The sequence below is a fragment of the Carettochelys insculpta genome, chromosome 10 (genome assembly GCF_033958435.1).
Source record: "Carettochelys insculpta isolate YL-2023 chromosome 10, ASM3395843v1, whole genome shotgun sequence".
Classification (NCBI taxonomy): domain Eukaryota; kingdom Metazoa; phylum Chordata; order Testudines; family Carettochelyidae; genus Carettochelys; species Carettochelys insculpta.
Genome location: NC_134146.1, coordinates 20,102,017 through 20,126,578, shown reverse-complemented (window position 1 = coordinate 20,126,578; position 24,562 = coordinate 20,102,017). Strand labels below are relative to the sequence as shown.

The 24,562-nt window shown below is 42.3% G+C and overlaps 1 protein-coding gene across 1 annotated transcript in view; it reads left to right on the top strand.

Moving 5' to 3' along the window:
* The first annotated feature begins 670 nt into the window (after window positions 1-670).
* The window catches only part of SPHKAP (SPHK1 interactor, AKAP domain containing), a 98,360-nt gene continuing 74,468 nt past the window's right edge, over window positions 671-24,562 (top strand). The window contains exon 1 of the mRNA XM_075004187.1: window positions 671-798. Within this exon, the coding sequence (XP_074860288.1) occupies window positions 686-798 (113 nt within the window). The 5' untranslated portion in view covers window positions 671-685. The remainder of the gene's footprint in view (window positions 799-24,562) is intronic.

Below are 24,562 nucleotides of genomic sequence, written 5' to 3'. Positions count from 1 at the left end.
TCTTCTGGCCATATAGGAAGAGCAACATATGTTGTCTGTGTTTAAGAAAGGGGGTCAAAAGGTGGTAGGATCCTGAAAGACCAATTCTTGGGTGCATTTCCAATAGATATGCATCAATGTCCTTAAAAGGCAGCATCTGCACTTCCCTTTTAAGTCTAGCTACAAGGTGTAAGTGTGTACCAAGCATAATTAAGCGGAGTGAAAAAGGCCCTGGTACCAGATATACATTTCTGCCGTGTCAGTTTACTCCCGAGTTTGGATCTTCTGGTACAGCAGCAGCTACCGCCCCTTCGTGTTTATTTGGTGGCATTTGGAGGAAAGTCGCATTTAAAGTTGGGGAGCTCCAGCTCTGATTTGCCCAGTGCTGCCGGCCTGGGATGGTCCACGGGAGGCGTGACAGCTACTCCTAGTAAATTGTATGTACAGCTGGGGGGCATGAGGCGTGCGCCAGAGCGGGGGCTTTGGGGCACCGGCTGCAGCGTGCTCCCGGGTCCGGATGGTCGGTGCAGTGAGAGCGACGCCCTGGCCTCCCTGAGCAGCGGGGGCAGCTGGAGCGGGCACCGGTGCGAGGGACCGAAGGGCGGTCGGCGGCAGTCGGGGTCCGGCTGGCAGCGCCGTGGCTCAGGGCGGGGGTGGAGGGCGGAGCAAGGCGGAGGGCGGCGCGGAGCCCGGCTGGAGCGGTGCGATGGCAGCAGCTGAGCGCCCCGAGCCCTCGCTCTTCCCCGGCCACCGCCAGAGCCCGGCACCCGCCTCCTCGCCGCTGCCCGCCATGGCGCAGGCCCTGCTGGCCGTCCCCAGGTAGGAGCCGGGCCCCCGCCCCATCCCCCGCCCGCGGGCGGGCAGGCGGCTGGGGGCACGGAACCCCCCCACCCGGCCCGGGGCAGGCGCGCCTCGCCCAGCCGCTGCCCGAGGTGGGGGCACTGCGGAGCGAACGGCCCGGCGCGCCCATGTGAACGGGTGCGGGGAACGGGCTGGGGAGACACCGAGCGCAGGGACTCAGCTGCTGCGCGGGGCCCTGCGAATCCCGCCGGCGCTGAGCCCCTGGCCCGGTGGCGCTTCCTCCCCCAGCAGGCCGGCGGGGGCTGCGGCTCGGCGAGCCCCAGACCCGCTCGCTAGGGGGCTGGCCTGCCGGAGCGCGGCGGCGCGGAGCCGCTCGGCGCCTGGCCCCAAACTTCTGCTCCCGCTAACTCCGCTGATTGTGAACAGCAGAGCCGGGCGCGGGGACAGCGCTTCCTTGGCTGCCAGAGCAGCGCTGCCTCCGGCACAACAGACCCCCCCGCCGGAAATCGCTTAGGCGCAGGCAAGGAGCGGGAGGGGGGGGGGGCGTGTTTGGACGGAGAAAAACGGGACTCGCTGGCACGGAAATTGGGGCATTTCCCCTCCCTGTGCAGGGAGACGGGCGCTGGTGGAACTGAGCCGAGCTGCGCTTCCCGGCGAAACGTGCCTCGTCTTCGACCGCGGTGTCCAGCCGTGTGTAAGAGAGTGCGGCGCCACACGGCCCTCAGCTCCGCTTCCAGAGCGGGCGTGTAAAATGAAAGGCTAGAGCAAGGGAAGGGCAGCCCACGCCCTCAGGGCTTTCCTGCTGCCCAGGAGGAGAGAAATAGGTTCGTGACGCAAAACCGCAAATAAAAGTTGTAGCATATAGACCTGAATATTAATCAGCCCTATGAATACATCATGTAATCAGAGGCTTGGGAATAGGTTCTAAGCTAGGAGTGGGCTGTCAAATTTGGAGCCGGCTGCGTTTATTTTACATCAATTAGAAAGGCACTGCAAAACATTAAGGTGCATTTTAATGTCGTACTTACTATTTAACAAATCTGCATTTACATTTGATTAGTTTGTGGACATAAGTGTATTCAGAGAGATCAGAAAGATAAGGGAAGATTTTTTTTTTAAAAAAGCTGACTTTAGGTTTAAGTTAAATGCAGTCTTATTTCTAATGGTGTGGTGGGCTTAAAAACAGACTAAACATTATTAAAATCAGTATAAGATTCATGGTTTCTCAGGAAAGCAATAAAAATGAGAACATCCTAGAGATTTTCACCACTCTCCGTGTGTGTGTGTGTGTGTGTGTGTGTGTGTGTGTGTGTGTGTGTGTGTGTGTGTGTGTGTGTACACGTACACATGCATGTATACCCGTCACCCTCATTTAATAATAATAAACCAAAATGTAGCTGTTTCCATTCCAGAGTGTAGCTTAGACAAGGTATTTTTGAACAGCTGATAGGAAATGCTCTCATTTATGCTTTTTGCTAGAAAACTGATGTACAGAAGGGAAACATTAAATGTTGCTACAAGTCTTCTCAAAGTAATCTTCAAAATGCAGTTTACTTTTGATTCCTGGATGATAGGATGCCCACAACTATTTTGTTTAAATAGTATTAAGATACTTACTACTAGAGAAAAACATCTTATCTTTTAGCAGTGAGTATGAGGAAGGGGGTTTGCTTCCCCAGAAGCTCTTCAGAGAAGAAAATTAATGCTAAAATTAAGAGTGCTTGTAGTTAAGAGGAGAAATACCAGGTGATAACCAACATGTGGAAGGTGCCCACAGATCTCAGCTTCCAGTAACTTTAAACACTTGGTTGTTTAGTTGTAAAAAAAAAAAATCAGATATTTCAATACACAAGCTTAAACAACTTGCTTATATGTTCTTACGAATTCCAAAAGAAGAGCTCTGCTTTATTTGGCTAGATAAGATTTCCTGACAGTAATCCCCTTCCCCAACCTTGAGTTGCCTCTGTGCTGCATTTTTTCAAAAACCTGTTACTTGGTTGCGCTAAACCTTCCTCTCCTCTTCCCAGTAGGTCCCCCTGTGGCTGTAATTTCAGGAACAGGTCCTAAAACAAAAATGTGTGCAAGTTCACTTATATATTTTCAGTTTTCAAACATTGAGATACTTTTACAGTCTACCCTCTTAACCAAAAATCTGTCTTCAATTGCAAGGGATTCATTCTAATGGCCAGAAGGGACCCTTAGATCAGCTTCTCTGACCTCTAGTGTCTCAGAGGCCATTACATTTCACCCAGTTACCCCTCAGTTGAGCCCATTAACTTATGTTTAACTGTGTTTCAGGAAGGAATCTAGTCCTTTTGAAGACAAAGAAGTAGAATCTACCACTTATTTCCCTTGATAGGTTAATCACCCTCACTATTAAAAAAAAAACAAAAACTTGTGCTTAATTTCCAGTTGAGTTTGTCTAGCTTCAGTTTCCAACCACTGGTTCATGGTAGTTCTCCCTCATCTAGAGTAAAGAGCCTTTTAGTCTCCAGTGTATTCTGCCCACGTAGGTGTTTATATACTGCAGGCAAGCCACTTCTTGACATATTTTGATGAAGCAGACAGAGCTAAGTCTCTGATTCTAAAGAGGTTTTCACATCAGCTGTGGCTCTTTTCTGCCCTCTCTCCAGCTTTTGCCAATAACTTATTCCAAATTCTGACATTGGAGTTGCATGCAGTACTGATCAATATCATAGTCCTGTTCACAGCGGCAATTTTCACCACTCTGCTCCAACCCACTTTTGCCCCTTTTACACATACAAGGATCACATTAGACTTCTTAGCTACAGCATAATATAGGGAGCTCATGTTCAATTACTTGTCCATTATGCCTGCTAATCTTTCAGAAATCACTCCTTTCCAGGATGTGGTGCCCCATTCTGTAGGCATTGCCAACACCCTTTGGCTACATCTACACTACAGCAATCTTTCAAAATTAGTTCTTCTGGAAAATCTTTTTTGCAAAAATTTCTTTCAAAAGAGCACACCCACACACAAAAGATCAGATTGATTGTTTTTTAAATCTGCTCTTTCAATAGGGAGTGTCCACACAGACCCTGCTCTTTAAAAAGAATGGGCCAGGGTTCAAAAAAATTCAGTGCCACGAGGACTGCTATTATGGGGGTGGGGGAAGGCCTGCAGGGCATCTACACTTCTTTTTGGAAAGAAGCTTTCGAAAGATGGTGCCTTTTCTGATCTGGGAGCAAAAGAGGGCTTCTAGAAGTAAAGCCACTTTCTTTTGATTTCAGATCAAAGAAGTATTTTGTGTATAGATGCTCTGCATGTTCTTTTGAAAAAGGGCCAGTTTTTCTGAAAGAACTCGCTAGTGTAGACATAGCCTCAGTTCCTATGTGTATGATCTTGCACTTGGCTGTATTAAAACTCAGTGTTTGAATGGGTCCCATTCTACCAGGTGATCCAAATTGCTTTGTATGGATGCCCTGATTTTCCAAAGCTTGTCCCATCCACAAATTTTGTACTCAGTATCAGATTTTGATGTAAGTGTTGATTTGCAGCCTTTAGTCATGTTCCTTTTGAACCCTACAAGGAAAAATGCACATTCCAAGAGGAAACCACATTAATAGCTAGCTGAGATGAACAAGCAATCACATGGAACCTTAGAGACTAACCAGTTTATTGGGCCATGAGCTTTCATGGGTAAAACCCTCCAACTCGTCTGATGAAGTGGATTTTGCCCACAAAAGCTCATTACCTAATAAACTGATTAGTCTCTAAGGTACCACAGCACTGCTTGTTGTTTTTGAATTACAGACTAAAACAGCTACACCCTGGCTGTGTCTAGACTAGCCCCCCAACTTCGAAGGGGGCATGGTAATTAGGGTGTCAGGAGATTACTAATGAAGGGCTGTGGTGCAAATGCAGCACTTCATTAGGCTAAATCCCCCCCGCAGCTCTTTTTGAACTCTTCATGCACATTGTGCAGGGCTGGACTGGAAGGTATCCCATTAGGATGAAGTACAAGTCTTATCTTTCTAACCAGAGACCAGTTAGCCACTTCTTAAAACATTAAATGTGTGCTTTGTCTCTGTACAGTTCTAATGTTTCTTATTAGAACATTGACTTACTACCAAAGAGCTTACAAACATTTTACTATTACATCAGTGCAATTCACCAAAGAGTCAAAATCATAGGCATAAAATGTTGACAAACATTAAAAAATTAAAGGCTATGGGGTTCAAATTATACTCCTATCAGTTTTTCCATTATTTTACTCCAAGGGTAGTACAGCTAGTTTCTCTGTGGTTACCAATATTTCATCATCATCATCATCATCAACAACAACCAGGGACTCAGTGCCCATTGGTGTCCGATGCCTCTCACTATTTCTTTCCATCTTTCCCTATCCAGTGCAGAGTGACTTAGTTTCTGCAGACTAGCTTCATAGCAATCTTCACATTCTCTGTGGGGTTTGCCTCTCCTATTCAAGCCATCCATTATGCCAAATACCAGGGTCTTGATTTTTCGTTCATCATTCATTCTGCAAATATGCCGAATAGCTGTGAACTTCCATTGTCTAACCTTCTGCAGTAGGTTCTCTTTTAGCTGTGTCTTCCTATATAATTCCTCATTGGTGACCTTCTGCATCCATCCTGTTCTCAGGATCTTTCCATTACAACTCCTTTTGAATGCCAATGTTCTCGCTTCGAATCTGTCATCTCCCATGCCTCACATCCATACAACATGCTGCTGAATATACGTTTTCAAGACACTCAGCTTCATTCCTAAGCTGATTGCTTTGCTTTTCCAGATCTTATCCATCAAACTTACTTTTGCTTTCGCTATTCTAGTTGCTTTTTCCTTCTTACAGTCTAGATCATACATGATGTTGCTCCCCAGATACGTGAACTTCTCTACGTCCTCTAGTTCAATCCCATCTACACTGATCTTCCTTCCTATTTCCTTATCTCCAAATACCATTGTTTTGTTTTATTGATGTTCATAGTCAGTAACGCTTCCCTTCCTCATTTAGCACCTGCACCATTTTCACTAGCTTTTCATCTTTTTCAGTGATAACTATATCATACGCAAGCCTCAAGTTAATTCTTTTCCTGTGCACAGATATTCTCTCTCTCTCTTCCTTGATCTTGTCCATCACTCTCTTTAGATGTGCGATGACAATCCTTGGCGATATTGGATCTACTTGTCTTTTCTCTCTGCTCATGCTAAACCAACTTCCCAACTCTCTGCACATGCCTCTGCATTGTCACCGATATCCTTTAACAACCACATCAGTCTGCTCTTCACTCCCTGTGACTCCAACACCATCCAAGTGTCTTTCTGATCCATACTGTCAAATACCTCAGAAAAATTGACAAAGCAAGTGTATATGTTCTTGTTCTTTCTTTGGGCTTTCTCCGCTATCAGTCTTGGTGCCAATATCTGCTGTAATTACCAATATTTGCCTCTTAAAATTAAATTGTTCTAATGTTTTCTTAACATCTGGATAGAAAGCTTGTCGTTTCTGCAAAGAACTCTGAAATACACAGCCTCCACAGATTTTCAGAAACAGCACAGTAGTAACAATGTAATTATTAAGCAGGTAGGTTAAAACATCTTGAAATCTTTGTCACATTATGTACTTTGCTAATTTATGAGCTTTTGCATAAACAGATTATAAATCGAACAAAATTCAAGACAGCATTTTGTGTTTTCAAAAGCAAGTACCATGTTTGAACTATACCAACAGTGTGTGTGGAGTTTCGGTCTACTTGTAAAATTAATTAGCAATTTAAAGTAGTACAGCCATGGTAGCTAAGATTAATCAAGCCTTCCAATGTGTGCTATGGGTTGTGACATATTAAATAATGTTAAGGCATGGTTTAGAATGCTGTCATCAGGTCATTCTGGTTTAAAGCAATGGAGGTGATTTCTAAGTAAAATCATATGACATAGTCTGAAGATATTTCTAATTGTAACTGAGCAAGATGTCTGGTTTTTTTTTACTTTGCTAATATATAATTTGTGAGCATTTGAGGATGGGATGATAAAAATATGGTATATTTTACATAGGGACTAATCTTTATTAAAAAGCTTTTGAAGAAATATAATTTTTAAAATGACAAAGGCCAGATTCTAATACTCTCTAGTACTCTTCAAGTCCACAGGCAGCCCCACTTAATGTTAGGGGGTGGGAAGTGTCAGGGAGAAAGGATTATTCATGGCGTAAGGTAGTATTCAGCATAAATAAAAGGTATTGAAATCTGTACCAAGGATGACTATCCAAATTGAGGCATTTATCTCATCCCAGACTGCACGCCCCCCTTCCATTGTCCCTTTCCCACTGGTCCATTTCATCTGGTTAAAAGTTTAAAAAAAGACCAGAAGAAACGTCAGTCAGTAAGGTCATGTCTACACCACCTTTGATCCCACAGGAGTGAGCTTCCCAGGCCAGCCAGCAGACTTGGGCTTGTGAGAGCTGTTTACACGGAACTTGGAAACTGATTTTAGCTGGAGCTCAGGTGTTCTGAACCCCATTTCCCCTGCAGGGTTCATAGTGCTGGCTACACAGCTAATGTTAGAGCACCATCTCCACTTACCCAAATCTGTCAACTCAGGCTGGGATGCCCACTCCCATGAGCTCCAAATTACTGCATAGACATACACTAAAATGTTAAAATGTCTCAGGCTGATGCTCATTAGTAGCTACATTAACTGGGCATTTCACAGGTAAGAGGTGTAAGATAGCTAGGCTTTCTTGTTGTTACGCAGCAATCCTTGAGAGGGCAGTGGGTCCGCTTGTGTGAGCACCACAGAACTGAAGTAAGGGAATTAAAATTGTGCTCCGGGTTTTGACCCCATAAGTCTCATGCACCTGAAACAATCACCTGATTTCCTAGTAACCCTTTACTATGTAACAATTCTAGTGAACATTCATCATTAATAGATATGTATTTCTCCCATACAGTACAATAGTATTTTTATAAATTCACTGGGTAGCTGGGTCATTCCTTTAAGGCATGAGAGCAGATCCTTTTCCCAGCAATCAGCCTGAAAGCTGGTCTCAGGTATGGGGGGGAAAACAAACCACCAGCCAAAGACAAAGAACAGTTTCACAGCTGAAATAACTGCATTTGACAGACAAAACTGAGGAGACAAAGCATGAGGTGAAAAAGCAAGGATCTTTAGCTCTGCGCCTTTACCCCCTCTCCTCCCAGTTCATGCTGTACACACTACTGGGGAAGTTATACTTTCTGCTGGATTTCATGAAGTATAGCTCCATGCAGAACTCCTTCATTATGCCACAGGGGAAAAAAAAGTTGTTTCTACTGCTACTGGGTTTTTGAAAGAACAGTGAATTTTCTGCATAATCTTCAATAAAGTCAAGCGATCAGGCAGCTGATTATCTACAGTTGGGTTTAGTATATAGTTAGGAACAATGGATTTTAGTGTGTTAGGAGAAAAATGGTTGCCCTGTACATCTGTGTAAAAATGAGTAAATCACCACCAAAATCAGGCTGCTAGTGTTTTCACACTGGTTTTGCTGTAATATGAAACAAACAGCAAGGCAGTGGAGCATCAGTCCATAAAAGAGAAGTCCTGATAACTGGCAAAGCATTAGACAAGGAAAGCCAGGATTGTTGGCCTCTTATTCTGGGAATGTGTGTTCTGGTGTGAAGGAAGCCAAGATGATCACATGGGTGAATGATATTATGCCACTAGAGGGTTGAACAGTACTGAGCTGCCCTACCAGGGTGAGAAAAGCAGTCATGTAGCACTTTAAAAGACTAGCAAAATAATTTATTAGGTGATGAGCTTTCATCATCTTATCACCTAATAAATTATTTTGTTAGTCTTTAAAGTGCTACAGACTGTTTTTTTTTTGTTTTGTTATGATACAGACTAACACAGCTACCTCTCTATTACTACCAGGGTGAGTAGAAGTTATTCAGAAGTGATTTTAGAGCCTTGTTTGCTATAGAAAGCACCACAGTTTTTGATCAATGAACAGTTAACTTCATATTGTCAAAAGACAAAAATGATTGAAATTGCTAGCCCTCTGGGATGTCAGAAGGAAATAGAGCTTTATTCCTACAGAAGGACTGAAAGCACCAGCCTAATGTAAATTGTTAAAATAGATTTTTCTGTGAGAAAGCAATAATAGGAGTCTCTGGCGTCAAAATGATCACAGAATGTTCTGTACAATTTAACTGGCTAGCTTAGTATAGTATAAGAGCAGATCTGCGTGTGGTCATAGACACAGTTTCATTACAGCATGGGAAACTTCTGAATGTAAATTAGATGCAGACGCTCTGTTTAGACTGTTTCACTGTATTATCATCATTCACTGAACTCAGAAAATCAGATCAGCCTCTGTCAGTTCAGAATCACAAATCCTATGAAAAGCATCTGTTCACCGCTTAGAGTAACTGCTCCTTCTGTAGGGCCAAGTATGCAGTTTCATATTCGGGGGAATTGCAGCCATGGAATGTGGCTTTTTGTGCATTCATGATTAGCGGCTATTGCTGAATTTAGTGCAACATAACCAAAATCCTACATATAATAGTCTACTCCCTCCAGCCTTTTTGTAACCGAGTTAGATGCAGAGTCGTCAGTACATATTGGTTGCTGTGTTTCCATATACTGCTGGCTCTATGCCACTGTGAGAGAAAGATCAAGTCCTGTGTACAGAAACTTGGGTACTTAAACAATAGCTTAAATAGTGTAAAAATATTTGTGTGCAGAATATTATCTTGCTATGTATGTGCCCTAAAGTTGGTTCCCATGTAATTAGATATAAATGACTGGAGTAGAATAAAGTGGCTTGCAGTTTCAATCACCATGACCCTCTTTGCAGATGTTAGCATTACTCTGTGACAATAGAGATTTCACTATGTAAATTATCTTTTAATATTTGAAAGTTAGAGATCCTGTGTATTAAAACCATAGTCAATTTGGGCACTACTTCCTACATCTTAATAGAAGTCAAACATATTAACTGTTTTTTAATAAGGGACGAAGATCCAGAACTGGGTGGAGCAAAGAATAAATTTAGTGCATAGCATTTGAAAACAGTCTTCTGTCCTAATGATTAATTACACTGATGCTGAGTATAACTAATGGCACCGTCATGCAGTTAAAACAGGAGCTGTGTCAACTTCCATTTTTAAATATTAATCATGTATAGATAATGTTATTTTTGAGACCTGCATCATGTCTTGAAACCAGACAAGCTCAACCTATTGTTTTACGAAGATTTAAATGAATTGCCAAGACCATCTCACAAGGTGACCTGTAAGCTAGGGACCTCAATGCTACCAAAGGTTGTGAATGAAATCTCAATAAGCTTGAGAGAGATGTCTTCATACTTAGATTTTGCCAAGGCTAGTACCTATTTCTGGAAGGGAAGAAGAGATCTTGCATAAAATCCAGCAAAATTAAAGCCTGATAAGTTCTAAACAACTGGTCATCTGAACTCATTTTATCAGAGGGGGCAGCTGTAGTCAGTTTCAGAGGATGTGCACAATATAGGTCAGAGGAAGAAGAGCAGAGACCTCCTGAGAAAATGGACTTGGCACTCCAGGTAAAAATTATTTTAGGGAAGTAAACCTAGATTACACATCTCCGAGGAGGAGAAGTCATGGTTACTCCAGATCAGCTTTCCCTGTAAACTGAGTGCTTGAGTGCCTGTCAAGGAGAGATTTGGGTGCCGCCCAGCTGATTGTGGGCAGCCTGTGTTTCTATTGGTGATGCACATAAAAATCTGTTCCATCCATGGATGGAAAAAATAGAGGGAACACTGGTCCAGATGCTCAAGTCCTTATGCATCTATAATACAAACAGAAGTCTTGCTGACTCCAGACTCACTGAAGACAAGATCGGAGGTATTTGGATGTTCAGCAACTCTAGGAACAGGCCCACGTACGTCAGCTATTATAAACAGTCTTACATGATTGCCCCAGCTAAAAATCAAATGACAGACTGTGCAAGGCATTATGCATAAAAAGAAGCACCTACAGTCTACATAGGCAAGAGGATGGGGAGTCTTTCAAGTTAGCCCCAAAGAACAGATTTCAAAAATGTTAACCAAAAAAGGGCTAGAATATTTGCCATTTTCCATATGCTTTGCCATGCCTGACACATTCAGGGGCACAAGAATCAGAATTTAAGACAAATTTGGAAAAGTCAGGAGTGACTGCTCAACAAATCATTAGTAGGCACTGCTCTCTTGTCTGCCCTTCATAGCTCTAGCAGCAGTAATTGTGAAGTTGGAGTTAGAATTTCTACCATCAAGTTTTGCTTATAACTATATATTAATTATTTTCATTGGTACATTTTCCATGTTTGCTTTCCTATGGCTATTTTATTTAATGAGTCCAGACCCCCATTTTGTATCAATACTGTGCTGTGTGTGATGTTTTATTATAGGAAGTGGAGGATATAGGTCCAGATCTGACAAACACTTGTGCACATGCTTAAATTTTATTTGTGTGTGTAGCCCTTCTCATTTCAATTGAGCTTCTCATGTGGGTAAGGTTAAACATGTAACTAAGTGTTTGCAGAATCAGGTCTTAGATTTATAAGTCTGCATCATCCATCTAAGGCTACCTCACTACTTTTAACTCTCCCGTCTCTCAGAGGTAGCCCTGGTGAGACAGAAGTGCTCAAAACAAAGCAGCTTCCTGGTAATGACTGATTCTGGTTTCACATCAATTAATTTTACACTGAGCTAACCTCACGTAAAAGCCAGAAGCAGCTGTCAGGCTATCAGAATCAGGACCTATGAATGTAAACCTGGTTGTCCTTATTTTAGGAACCATGACAAAATAAAAGGATTTCCAAGAATATAGCACGAAAATTTTAGTGCATCTTGCTGTTCATTGGGGTGTTGGCCAAGATTTAAAACACTGTTTACAAATAAGTTTGATCATTATTAAATGCCAACAATAAAATTTCTGATTTTGAAAAGAATAATTGCATTTGAAGAACTTGGAAAGCCAAAAGGTGGGCCTGAGATTACTAGAATACTTACATTTAGGTAGCAAAGGTCCTTTTATAGTTAAAATTCCTGTAGGTTAGTTTGCCCTCTCTCTCTCTCTCTCTCTCTCTCTCTCTCTTTGTGACATCTAGCTCAATGCCTGGCATTTCTATATCTAGCATTTGAAATGCAAATTTTCTGCAAAATATCAAAATATGCACCCCAGAAGAATGATGGTATGTGAGATCTTAAAATGAAGCAGGTGCTTAAGGAAACTAGGTTTTTCTAAAGGAACATCATAAAACTACGAGTAGTCCTGTGGCACTTTTTAGACCAAAATATATTTTGGAGCATAAGCTTGAGTGGGCAAAGACCTGCTTCATCAGATGCGGTGTAGTGGATATTCCAGACTACATTGCATCTGACGAAGCAGGTCTTTGCCCACGAAAGCTTATGCTCCAAAATATCTGCTAATGTAAAAGGTACCACAGGACTTTCCTTGTTTTTGTGGATACAGACGAACACGATTATCCCGCTGATGCTTGGCATAAAAGTAACAATACATTTTTTACTTTCTAGAGTCTCTCTGCCCACACGCTACATTGAGAGGAGGTGGTCAGCACCCCTAATTCCCAGCACAAATCAGTAGGAGTGGAGGGAGCTGCATAGCTTTCACAAGGCCCTAAGCACTGTACAGGTTCAGACCTAGATATTGTCCCATTGCATTATACACAGGTCCCACATCCATAAAAATAATCACATTTGTTCCAGGTCTTTATGGATCATTTGACTAATCATTTGTGGTCTAGCTGAAACTGATCAAAATGAATTGAGCATTTAGAAGAGCGATTTTAAAAGCATCAAGTCTAAAGTTGTGGGTGTACAATGACTATATTGACCCTTTTACATACAAGTTAAATTTTAAAAAGGGGCACAAAATTCAGCAGACACTAGCAATACCGAGGAGCAGAAATAGTCTGTTTCTTGTTTTTAAAAAAGACCTAGTCAAAAAAACACCTAGATCTCCAGTCCCTTCTGCTTAGATTGAAGTGAAGTAGGGCCTTGCTTCCTGGGGTGGTTGAGCAACAGCTATGACTATCTACCCCTAAACTGTGCGGTCTCTGCCTTGGATGCTGAAAGCTTTTTACAAATGACAAAGTTCTTAGGTAATGTTTATTGGAAATTCTAGCAAAGCAAGAAGAAAGTCTCTTAAAGGCATTTAGGTAATTACACCTCTTTGTATATTTTGATACCGAGATCATTTTGATAGTTAGCAACCGATTGCCGGAGACCTGAAGCTTAAATGATGCTTCTAGCACAAGAGACTGATGTGTTTGGGCTCATTCAAAAACACCTATTTGGGGCCATTGTGCATATTGAATTCAGTGTAGAAAAGAGATGTTAGAGGGTGAAGGATTGCTCTTAGCAATGCATTTTGGCTGACTGTTAATAATGGCAACAGCTTGTTTATTCCTCTCTCAGTAGCCCCCATGGGATCCTATTTAATTCTTGTACGTCACACTTTTGTAATGAAACGTGGTAATGTAAGTATGAATATTCTGAAGTTGCAAATAAGCCACTGGAACAAAGCCAGGAGTCTCTACTGTGACCCTGCATTATGAAGCTGCCCCCGCTCACTGAAAGAACAGGAAATGTTGCTTTTTGGAGCTTCCAGGTGCGCAGTGGGAATTCACCCATTGTTACATCTCTTTAGGTGGGCAACATGCACTCATTTGCACATGGTGACAGAGAGGAAGCCGTGCTAGTCTATACACTATCAAAACAAAAAGCAGTCAAGTAGCACTTTAAAGACTAGCAAAATACTTCATTAGGTTTGCACATCTATCCTGTGACAGGGTGCAGTCACAGAAGACCCCTTGAGATGTTCCCTGGTGTGCTGAGCATGCCACTGACACCCACATTCTTGCTGTCTGCGGCTCCCCACTACCCTGTCCTGCTGAGCCACATCCTCTGGTCTCCTCCAGCCATGGCACAGAGCTAGGGTTACTGCTCTCCCGCAGAGCAATGCAGACACTGTTTAACTACAGTTCTGGGTGGATGCAGCTCTGGGGTACAGCACCCAGGACATCAACCCCCCACATAAATCAGTCTCTCTCTCTCTGAGCAAAAAGATTTGCACAGGAAGAGGTCATTAAGTAAGTCCCCTTAATGAAAGGAAGTTATGCACAGTGGATCCCTCCCCAGGTAATTTACACTGGGATTGATTATAAACAAAATTATTAAACAAAACAGTAGGATTTAAGTGGTTCTAAGAAAACAGGCAGATTAAAGTGAGTTTCCAAATCAAGCAAAAGAAAAAACATCCAGCTAATTCCATTCCCCCCCAAGAATCTGTATACTTTTGTGAGTTCTTACCTTACACATCTGCCTTTAAATCAAGTCAGATCTTCCTTTTAGGAATGACATTACCCTGACTTGGGTCTCCCATAAACGGAAGAGCACTTAGGTTCTCCTTAGGGTGTGACAGCCAATTGCCAAGGCAGGCTGAAGACAAAAGTTGGAGGAACCCCGGGGTCCTCTTTATACTGTTCCCATGTGGAAGGAATTCCGTTTTTCTCTTTTATAAAAGCATTCTCCACGATGGGGACTGTCATGAGTGACTTCACCTGTCTGTCCTTTTTAGGCAATCAGCCATTGCCTCCTCACTGGTCCAAATAACAGCAAAGTTCTTCAGATGTGGATTGACACCCATAAAAGGCTTTTGTTAGCTAAGTACGACTACCCCTCACAAGCCACACTCTCACAGTGAGGAAGTCACACCTGCTGAGGTCTTCAGAGACAGATATTTGGAACACAAATATGTAGACAATACTTATCACTTCAACTACAAAAGTGATATGTGTACATAAATAGGATTTACAGATCCATCAGATTATACCATTTGAAAAGATAGGTTGCAAAACATTTTGTCCAAAGCATCTTATATTTATAACTCATTTTCCATAGAGAATGCAGGGGTCCGTCACATATCCGAAAAGACACTAGCATGGAACAGTCTCTGTCCTTAGTGAGAATGAAAAGGATAAAGATTATGGTCTGCTCCTAATCAAGGGATCTCAAATGGCTTAAGCCCTTGTGCACCTTGAGTCTAGTTACAATCAGAGCCAAAGAAAATAAAATTAGAATTACTACTAAAGGATGCTGTATCACCACAAATTTATGGGGGATGTTCTTCTTAATTTTATTATCCTCTAGGTGATTACAAGTAGATTGCTTAATCATTTGTCCAGTATCTTTTCAGGTATCAAAAGGTAAACTGATTAGTCTATAATGCCATAAGACCTCCTTGTTCCTTTTTTTTTTTAAAAGGCAATTACTATGGTTGCTCTTCTCCATTCCTCTGAGAACCTCATGGAGGAAAAGTAAGGTCCTAAAGATAATTGCTAATGTTTCTTAGATTGTTTCACAGCTACTTCCTTAAGTACCAGAGGGTGAATTTTATTAGGACCTCTTGATGTGAATATATGTAACTTAAATAAATATTCTTTAACTTGCTCCCCTGCCCATTTTCACTTGTGTTTCTTTCCCATTATTCATATTTGCTGTGTTGGGTATGTCACCATTAACATTTTTAAGTGAAGACTGAAGCAAAATATGCATTAAAACAACTCCACTTTCAGACATCAATTATTAGATCTTTTTCTCTGCTAAATAGTAGATCTACACTGTCCTCCTTTCTCCTGGTCCTTTATAGAAAGAATCTCCTCCGATTACCTTTTATGTCTCTTCCTAGATGTGTCAGCCTGAGTTGGCTCTTACAGTTTTTTTTTACTCCTCCCTAGCAATTTATTCATGTTCCACTTTTTGTAGGCTTCATTTTTTTTGATTTCCAGGTTATTGAAGAGCCATATTGGCCTCTCACTATTCTTCTAAACTTTCTCCCATATCAGCATAGTTTGTTGTGCCTTTAGTGTAGTCTTGACAAACTGCCAACTCTCCATTTTCCCTTAGAGTTCCTTCCCAGAGGACCTTAAACTCAGGCAGCTGGTAAGTAAAGTCAGCCTGTCTAAAGACCATTGTCTGTATTCTGCTGCTCTTGCCTTCTCTTTGAATCTATCACTTCATGATCACTTTAAATACAAAATTGCCTTCCACCTTCAGATTCACTACCAAATCTTCCTGGTTAGTCAGAGTCAGGTCTAAAATGGATGTCCATCATTACTTCCTCCCCTTTTTGGAACAAAAGTTTCACCTAATACATTCCAAAAACTTATTGGAATTTTTGTTGGCGTACTGCTTTTCCAACAGATGTCTAGGCAGTTGGAAGTTACCCTTTAGTAGCAGCTCTTGTGGGTTACATGTTTCTGTTATTTCTTCTAGAACTGCCTTATCTACCTCCTCTTCCTGATTTGGTAGTCTATAGTAAATCGCCATGACATCACCCCTCATTTTTAAGAGCTTTGTATCTTTAACAAGAGACTCTCGACTGGTCTGTCTCCTACCTCTTGCTGGATGAGGAAGTCAAAACCCTCCTGTTCACACCACTTGAGCAGGCGCATATCCATCCCCAAGTTTTGTGTCTCCTTGCCTGGCTACTTATCTCTCTTATAGTCTCTGGTAGTATTCTCTATAAATGTAGGTGCATTAACATTGCTGTCACAGCTAAAGTCCAGTTTATAATTGTATTACGCTTCTTTACAATCTCCCTGCAGTTTTGCTAAGAGTGCTCTTTCACTTCCTGTAAAAACAGTTGACAAGAGATGCTATATTCAAGTGAACAGCTACTCTTTTGTATCCTAGAAGATGGTGGATGTATTGATGTCTATTTAAAATGTGTAGGGGAGTTTCTAAGATGCTTTGGGATCCTTCTGAATTCAAAGTGAAAAGTAAGATTAGTATAATTTGAAAGCTGGAACCTGAAAATGAAGTCAGAAGGATAAACTGAACCTGGGCTTAGGTGAATACTAGCAGACCTAGTAATGGATTTAAGTTAAATAAACTTGATCTGTTCATAATGTCATGTTGGGATATTTGAGCTTGAATTACTCTCCAAGTTCCAAGTAGCAATAGGTGCACATCGATTAAGGGCACAGAGAGTGGGAGGGGGTCTGAAATTAAACATTAAGTTATCTTCAACTGTTGCATGTATTGAGGAAAATAGCACTCCAATTTATAATAATGCCTTTGTCTCTGACTACTCTGCCACATTCAAGTGCAAGTTGGACATCCATGGTTTGGCATCCATGGCACCTGACTGGTCCTGAACCAGGGAGGTTGCTGGACCAAGGGAGGTCAGTGCCAGCCCCTCTGCTGCTGGCCTCCAGGCGCTGTGACCCTCAGGGCCAGACATTGGCCACTCTGCTCTTGTCTTGGCTGTGCTCCTGGCTGCTGATCCCGTTCCTGCCAGACTCTTGGCCAGCCCCAGCTCCCAGTGTCCACGGCTCTCTAGTCTAGAAAAAGCCGGTAGCCTGTTGGACCACGGATATTGCCAGACTAGAGAGGATGAACCTGTAAGGGTTTGAACAGGTCTGGAAGTCATAGTTGGTGATGGCCTCCATCTCTACCTTAGATAGTACTAGCTCAGGTTCTTCCTACCTTGCCCAGGAGAAGTAGTGAGATTTTGAAGACTTACCCAACATGGACTAGAAAACAAGCTGAAACCGCAGAACATGTGCAGCAAACAGCATCAGAAGGGAAAAGAAAGGGAGAACTGGTCAGGAGGCGAGGTTCACAGAAAGTTTCTGTTAGGAGAAGTGAAATGATGAGTAAAACAGTGAACAAAAGCTTCCAGCATTTTGATGAATTTTGGATTAAGTGCAGAAATCAGAAATGTAGGATTGGAGGGGACCTTAATAGGTCATCAAGGCCAGTCCCCTACACTGAGGCAGAGCTATATATTATTTTGACTACCTTTCACAGGTGTTTGTCTAACCTGTTCTTAAAACCACCAAGGACAGATTCCACAGCCTTCCTAGGTAGTTTGTTCCAATGCTTACCTATCCTTTGAATTAGTCAGTTTTTCCCTAATGTACAACTTAAAATTTTCCTGGCTGCCCTTAGTGCCAATTACTTCATCTTCTTAGCCATTGAGGCTAGGACAACTGTTCTTCAACCTTCTCTCTACAACAGTTTTTGAATTCTTCAAGACTGCTGTCCTGTCCTCCTTTAGTCTTCTCTTCTCCAGACTGAACAAGCCAAATTCTTCTTAGGGAAAAAAAAAAAAAAAGTCTTGTAGCTCATGTTTCCTAGATCTTTCTTAATTTTTGTTGGTCACCAATTGGAGAAAGCCCAAAGGTCCCCTTTTATTTTGAAGTGTGGTGCCTAAAACTGGACACAATACATCAGCCAAGTTCTTCCATACTACCAAGTGCCAATAAGAGTTAATTCTTGTGTCTTGCTTACAACACTCCTGCCAATTCAGCTCATTAAGATAACCATGTTTTCTGCTGCAGTATTACAAAGTTGATTTATTCAATTTGTGATCCACTGTAAATCCCAAATACAGAACTCCTTCCAATCCACTTATTTCTTAGTTTGTATTAGTACTTTGCTTCTTTCCATATTGAATTTCTTATTGTTTCAGATCATTTCTCCAATCTGTCAAGTTCATTTTGAATTCTTGCAAAACACTATCTAAACTATGATAGATGGATCTCAGAAGTTTCAGGCTGTTGGCCCTCCACTGTGGTACAATTACTTGACCTGAAATTCTAAGTCAACAGTCTTCCACTATCCATTTTTGCTAGTTTCCATTTTCTCATCAACAAAGCATTAGGCATATTGTATGCCATAGCTGGGATTTAATTGCACTAAAATAACTGTATTTGTTCGGTTCTCTTACTTTAACCAAGATTATCGTCTTTCATGGATCAGCATTTTTGTATGTTCAAAGTGCTGAGATTAAGGATCATAATGAAAAGATGAAAAGCAGTAGGCTTTAATAGGATTAGTGCAATAAAGAACTGTAATGGGCACTTAGTATTTATTGAACATGTTCCTTAAATAGGAACAATTACTGAACATCAGTGATTTTTTGGAAGCTCAAGATGGTAGAAATTGAAGTTTGTGGATACCGTTTCATAAGATTAATTTTCTTAGCAATAACCTGGGGAATTCTTTAAATTACCTCTTCTGGTGTGATGTGTAGCACCATCTGCCAGATCTGCAAGGAAGACAGTTATTTTTAGGAGCAGATGTGTTTTTTGATTAAGCCTTGAGTCATGTAGGTCACTATTTTTGACATTCAATACAGCAAAATAGAAGCAAAACATTTCACATTTTGGCCCGTTATTTTAAAAAGGAATATGTTTTATTGTGGCTAGCACTTTGTTCCCCAGAGTTACTCCCTGTGCTCCCATGGATGTAACTAGTAACTTGTGATGTTTTTACTTGCCTTCTCAGTAGGAACATTATGGTGTTTATAACAGCAAAATTCAGGGCTTGTCTACACTAGCTCCCTACTTCGAAGGGAACATGGTACATAGGGTGTTGGGAGTTTATTAATGAAGTGCTGCAGTGCATATGCAGCACTTCAGAGTTGCTGCAAGGTGGGGAGGAATTTGCTTAATGAAGTGTTAAAGTTTGAAATTTTGAGGAGTAAAGGAACTTTGAAGTTGCCCCGGCACTTCGAAGTACTGGCAGGTTAGCCATGGCTAGACGTGAGCCAGCACTTCGAAGTTTAACACTTCGAAATTGCCACGGGGGTGGGGGGGGGAAATTTGCTTAATGAAGTGCTGCCTATGCACCGCAGCACTTCATTAATAAATTCCTGACACCCTACTTACTATCCTCCCTTTGAAGTAGGGAGCTAGTGTAGACAAGCCCTCACAATAATAAGTCGAAGTTTTGTGTCAGACAGGCAACACCTGACACACTCCTTGTGTCTTGCAGAGAGGGCAGGAGCCCGTAACATGCCTCTTCTCACATCTACTGTCTTTGGTCTAGTCTGCTATCTCTGTTTTCAAGGGTGGCTTGCAACAAAGGCAGTTTCACCAGCCTCAAAACCAAAGGAAGCTCTTTCAGCAGGAAAGTGGTTGACATACCCTCCTCCTCACTTTTACAACAGGACCCAAGATACCTATTCCATTTTAACGTTGCACTGCAGCTTCAGTTCTGGAAGCAGTAAGCATATTTCCTACCATCAGAATTCCCAGAATGAGACTATGCAGCAGAGCAATTACAACCTGCACAGACTGGAGTATGTCATACAAGACCAAAAGGGCCCTAAATCCAAGTGTGTAGCAGCAACAGGTTGCTCTAGGAGGCATCAAGTTACAAATGCTGCTTCAGTTTTGCAGTCTGGTTAGCAGACTTGTTTGCTGGTAGGAGTCCCTTCCTGCCAACGGAAAGCAACGCTGATGTCAGCTTGATAATTGGCATTTTCCCCCTCCAACTCCAGTTTCTGGATTCTTGTAGTACCTTCAGAATCTCAGGATTCATTCAACAAATTTCTAGCCCTCGTGTTTGCAGAGAACAAAAGCTTGGAAAAGGTCAAAAGTGTTTCCCACAGGGTCAAAGCAGACAACAAGTAAAATGAATCCTAACATTGCATCTGAGCCTCACCACTCAAGCCAAACCTATGATTTTTGAATGCTTGGGGTTGACAAAACTGCAAGCGTCCAAACAAAACGCAACTTTTAGCCCTTTCTTGAATTCAATACTCTCTCTTCAGCCCTCTTGCGCCACCTCTCTACGGGGCTCTTAAAATGGACCATGCTCCCATTTTGGGCAAGATACCAGGATTGAAACCTTAAGATGTGTCCAGCTGTCTATTAAACCCACAAACAGTGCTCTGCATTCTACCGTGCCTGCTGCTCTTGTGCCTCTCCTGGCTTCTTCCTCACACAGCCTTTCCCAGGTTCCTTCTCCAGCTTCTGACCCCAGACAGCTTTCCAGCACAGCACTGTTCCTACCAGCTACCCTTAATGATGAGACATGGCTGCCTCCTGTTTCCCCAGCAGGCCAGCTCTCAGGCATCTCCTCTTGGATATAGGACTTCAGTGCAGAAGGAGAAAAATAATGCAAAGTCAGAGCTAGGATGTGAGCATAATGACCCGGCTCATCCCATGAGACAGTGGAAAAAGGCCCTAGTTCACAACCTTAGGTCTTCAGATTAAACCACAGGGGCACACTGATGAGCATGCTTTGAGAATGGGAATGGAACAGAAAGGCCAACTGGGGTACTGCAGCAGAACTTTTTAGGTCCTTCTGCTGAAGCAAGAAGGGCAGGCAAGCTACACGCAGCACAGAAGATTTTCCCCAAGAAAGGCTTAGGTCTGTCTTGCTGGCTTTGCCACAGAATGAGGGTGGGAGAGCCTGAGGAGGGCATCAGCCATCCGCTCAAGACATCAGATGTGTATTGGGAGGGAAAGCTCACAAGGTGGCCTGAAGAATTGAAAGCCGAACCAAAGGAGGATCTGAATTTGGAGGCGACTTTATAGAGGTGGTGTTGCTACCTTCCATCTGACCCCATCTGGAGATAAAGATTTGTAAACCTCATGAAACAGAGGCAGAGGTTTCAGCACAAACTGAGTTCTTTGAAGTTTTGACTACATTTTTAGTATGTCATTTTTCTCCTTAAGCAAAACGATCAGCTAGCTTACTGAAGTCATCCTGTGAAATTTTCCCCGAGGTCATCTTGTTGTGATCAAACATGACAGCTACCCTTTAAATAAGTCAATTTCCCTTTCCAGAAAATAACTAACCCAGATGAGCTATTCAGTAATTATTTATGCCTAAGGATCTACCAAATTTATGGCCATAAAAAATGCCTCAAATCGTGAAAGCTGGTCTTGGGTATTTTTACCCTACACTATTCAGTGTTCAGCATTTCTCAGACTGGGACTTCTGACCCAAAAGTGGCCACAGGAATGGGATGGAGTAGCAAAATTATTATTGGGGAGCATAGTACTGCTGTGGGCCAGAAGGCAGCAATGCAGGACTAAGGGTGACAATACCCTACCATGCCATTTTTACTTCTACACTACTTCCTTCAGAGCTAGACTTCTGGCCAGCAACCACTGCTGTCGGGGAGCCCACCTCTGAAAGCAGCCCAGCTGCCAGTAGTAGTGCAGAAGTCAGGGTGACGTTACTGGGATAACCCTCTCACACAAAGTAATCTTACAAACACCAACAGCCTTTTGGGGCTGGACACCTACAGTTATAATACCATGAAATTTCATAATTTAAATATCTGAAATAATGAAGTTTTCCATTTTAATAATCTTACCACCATGAAATTCACCAGACTGGATCATGAAGTTAGTAGGGCCAAACACAAAACCTAAGAAACAAGCTGCATGCCATATGCACCGTAGGAGTGAGTGTTCAGCTCCAGTACCTCTGGAGACCAAGAACATGGATTTGTCAACACTTCCAGACTCACGCTCATTCTCAAGTACAACCAAGCACATTGTCAGGGGTTTCTAAAAGCCCTACTGTGTTGTCCCGTATACACCAAGTGACCAATCTAACAAGATTCACAGCTAAAAGCTTCTGTCTGACATTCAAATTTAGCGCTTACCAGTCTCCTGAGGCCTCAACAGCAAGCACTGCAAGTCACTGAACTTCAGTCCATCAACTAGCTGGTTCTATTTGATATAATGTGCAACACAGAGAGCATTCTATAGCCTTTTATCCAGCCCTAGCAAGCCTTTGGTTTCCCCGCCCCCTCCACTTTAAACCTGTCTTCTTTTGCAAAATGTTGGAGATCTTTTGCCTTCTGTGGTTGAAGAGACTGGTGTTGTGTGTACGACATACGTACAACATTGCACATGACAAAGCAGGTCTTTGCCCATAAAAGCTTAGACTTCAAAATATCTGTCTATTAAAGTGCCACAGGACTACTTGTTGTTTTTGCAGATACTGACTAACACAGTTACCCCTGTGATACTTTATATACATCTATGACCTGATCATATATTCAAAGGGAACAAATTTGTTCGTGAGTCAAAGGTAACAGCTGGGCTAGTTGTCCATCTATACATTTTACAAATGGCGAAATAGAACATCAAGTCCAGTAATCTCTTTGGCTTGAGGTCATGTTGATTGATTTTTAAACTCCTCATGTTAACCCACCGCAATATGCCGGATGGTATCTAGAACAACATACATAAGATAATTTATCATCAATGCATGAACTCCCTCTAGTGTTAAGCTGTACTTAGTTAAAATTATGAGCATACAGATGCTCTTGCACAGAAGATTAGATGTTAACTTGAACATTAGTTGTAGACTGTGAAAATGGCACATAGCCTATAAGAAGAAGCAATACAGCTTCAAACAGCCTAATTAAATCTTGTTCTTGATCCCCAGTGTAAGAATAGGGACCATCATTCCCTGTTGGACCAGCTGGTTGGGTAAAGCCACACTTGGATCACTATTTGATCCTGAGATAGAGATCAGAATCTCACTGATTTAACTAACAGACTGAGAAACCAGAATTAGTCCACTGACTTTAATGGGGGTATTCCAGTTTTAGGCCAGTGGAAGAACAGAATCCATTCCATACTTCATCTTGAGAGTTACACAGAAATCCTCTATAATAACGCAATTTTTCCTTGCTAAATTCCAAGGAAGTTGTTAACCATAGATACGGGAGTGTTTAAGGCTGTTTGTCTAGAATATACAGGTGAAAAAAAGGCTGAAAATTGAGAACATTAAATAGTGGTGTCACAAGGGGCATTTCCCTTCCTCAAGCCCCCTTGTGGCCCAGAAGGACCATTGTAGTCAGCATCTCCTCTTGTTCATTTCCCAGACTACACTGCTTCAAAACATGCATCAATTCTTGAGGTTTTATTTATTACTTCTTTTTTACAGAGTGACACTCACTTGGCTGGTTACCCTAGTTCATACGCAGACAATGAGTCCTTGTGAAAGGCCCAATCAACTTTCTTGTCCCTGTTTAGATATCATCCAGCTCCCAGCCAGGATCTGGGATTTACTTTAAACAGCCATGCCATTCCCTTCTCCCACAGGAAGTCCCAGCTCTCCTCCTTGGAGCTGGGTTGTAAATTATGCCAGTTGTAAGGTCTCAGCAGCTTCTCTTTCAAGTAAAGCCTCTCTCCCCATTTAGTCCATGGAGGGCTCAGCAGACAGCCTTGGCCTACAGATGACTGCTCTGAGGGAGGAGACAGCATACCCACTAATCCCTTTCTCACAGCCCATCTCCAAGTGCTTGGGTGAGAGGGGAGCCTTGTCCTGTACCCTACGCAAGGCTCCTGGTCCAGTCCCTTAAATGGTAAGGCTGTGTCTACATGGGCACAAATCTTCAAAATAGCCATATTTCGAAGATTACTAATGAGGCACTGAATTGAATATTCAGCGCCTCATTAGCATTAGGATGCTTCCGGCCTCAGCGCTTTGAAAGTGCCGCTTTCAAAAGCGCACGGCTTGGCCTGGCTCCACGGGGGTCCTTTTTGAAAGGACCCCGCACCTTTTGAAATCCCCTTATCCCACTCACTGATCGGAATAAGGGGATTTCAAAAGGTGCGGGTTCTTTCGAAAAGGACCCTCATGAAGCTGTGCCGAGTCATACGCTTTCAAAAGCAGCACTTTTGAAGCACCGCAGCCAGAAGTGTCCTAATGCTAATGAGGCGCAGAATATTCAATTCAGCGCCTCATTAGTAATCTTCGAAATGGTCATTAACATGGCTATTTCAAAGATTTGTGCCCGTGTAGACACACCCTAACTGACTTTCTCCCAAATACAACTTATTCCAGTACCACTTCCTCTCCAAAAGTCTCTTAAGTGTTTAACTATAGCACAGCCTTAAAAAAACACATTAAAGGACAATGCCGTGTGACGAGGGGTGGGCTTACCACTAGGCTTCACTGTCCTTAAGTAGTTGGTCTGTCCCATCACAAGTGTAGCGATCAGTTAAG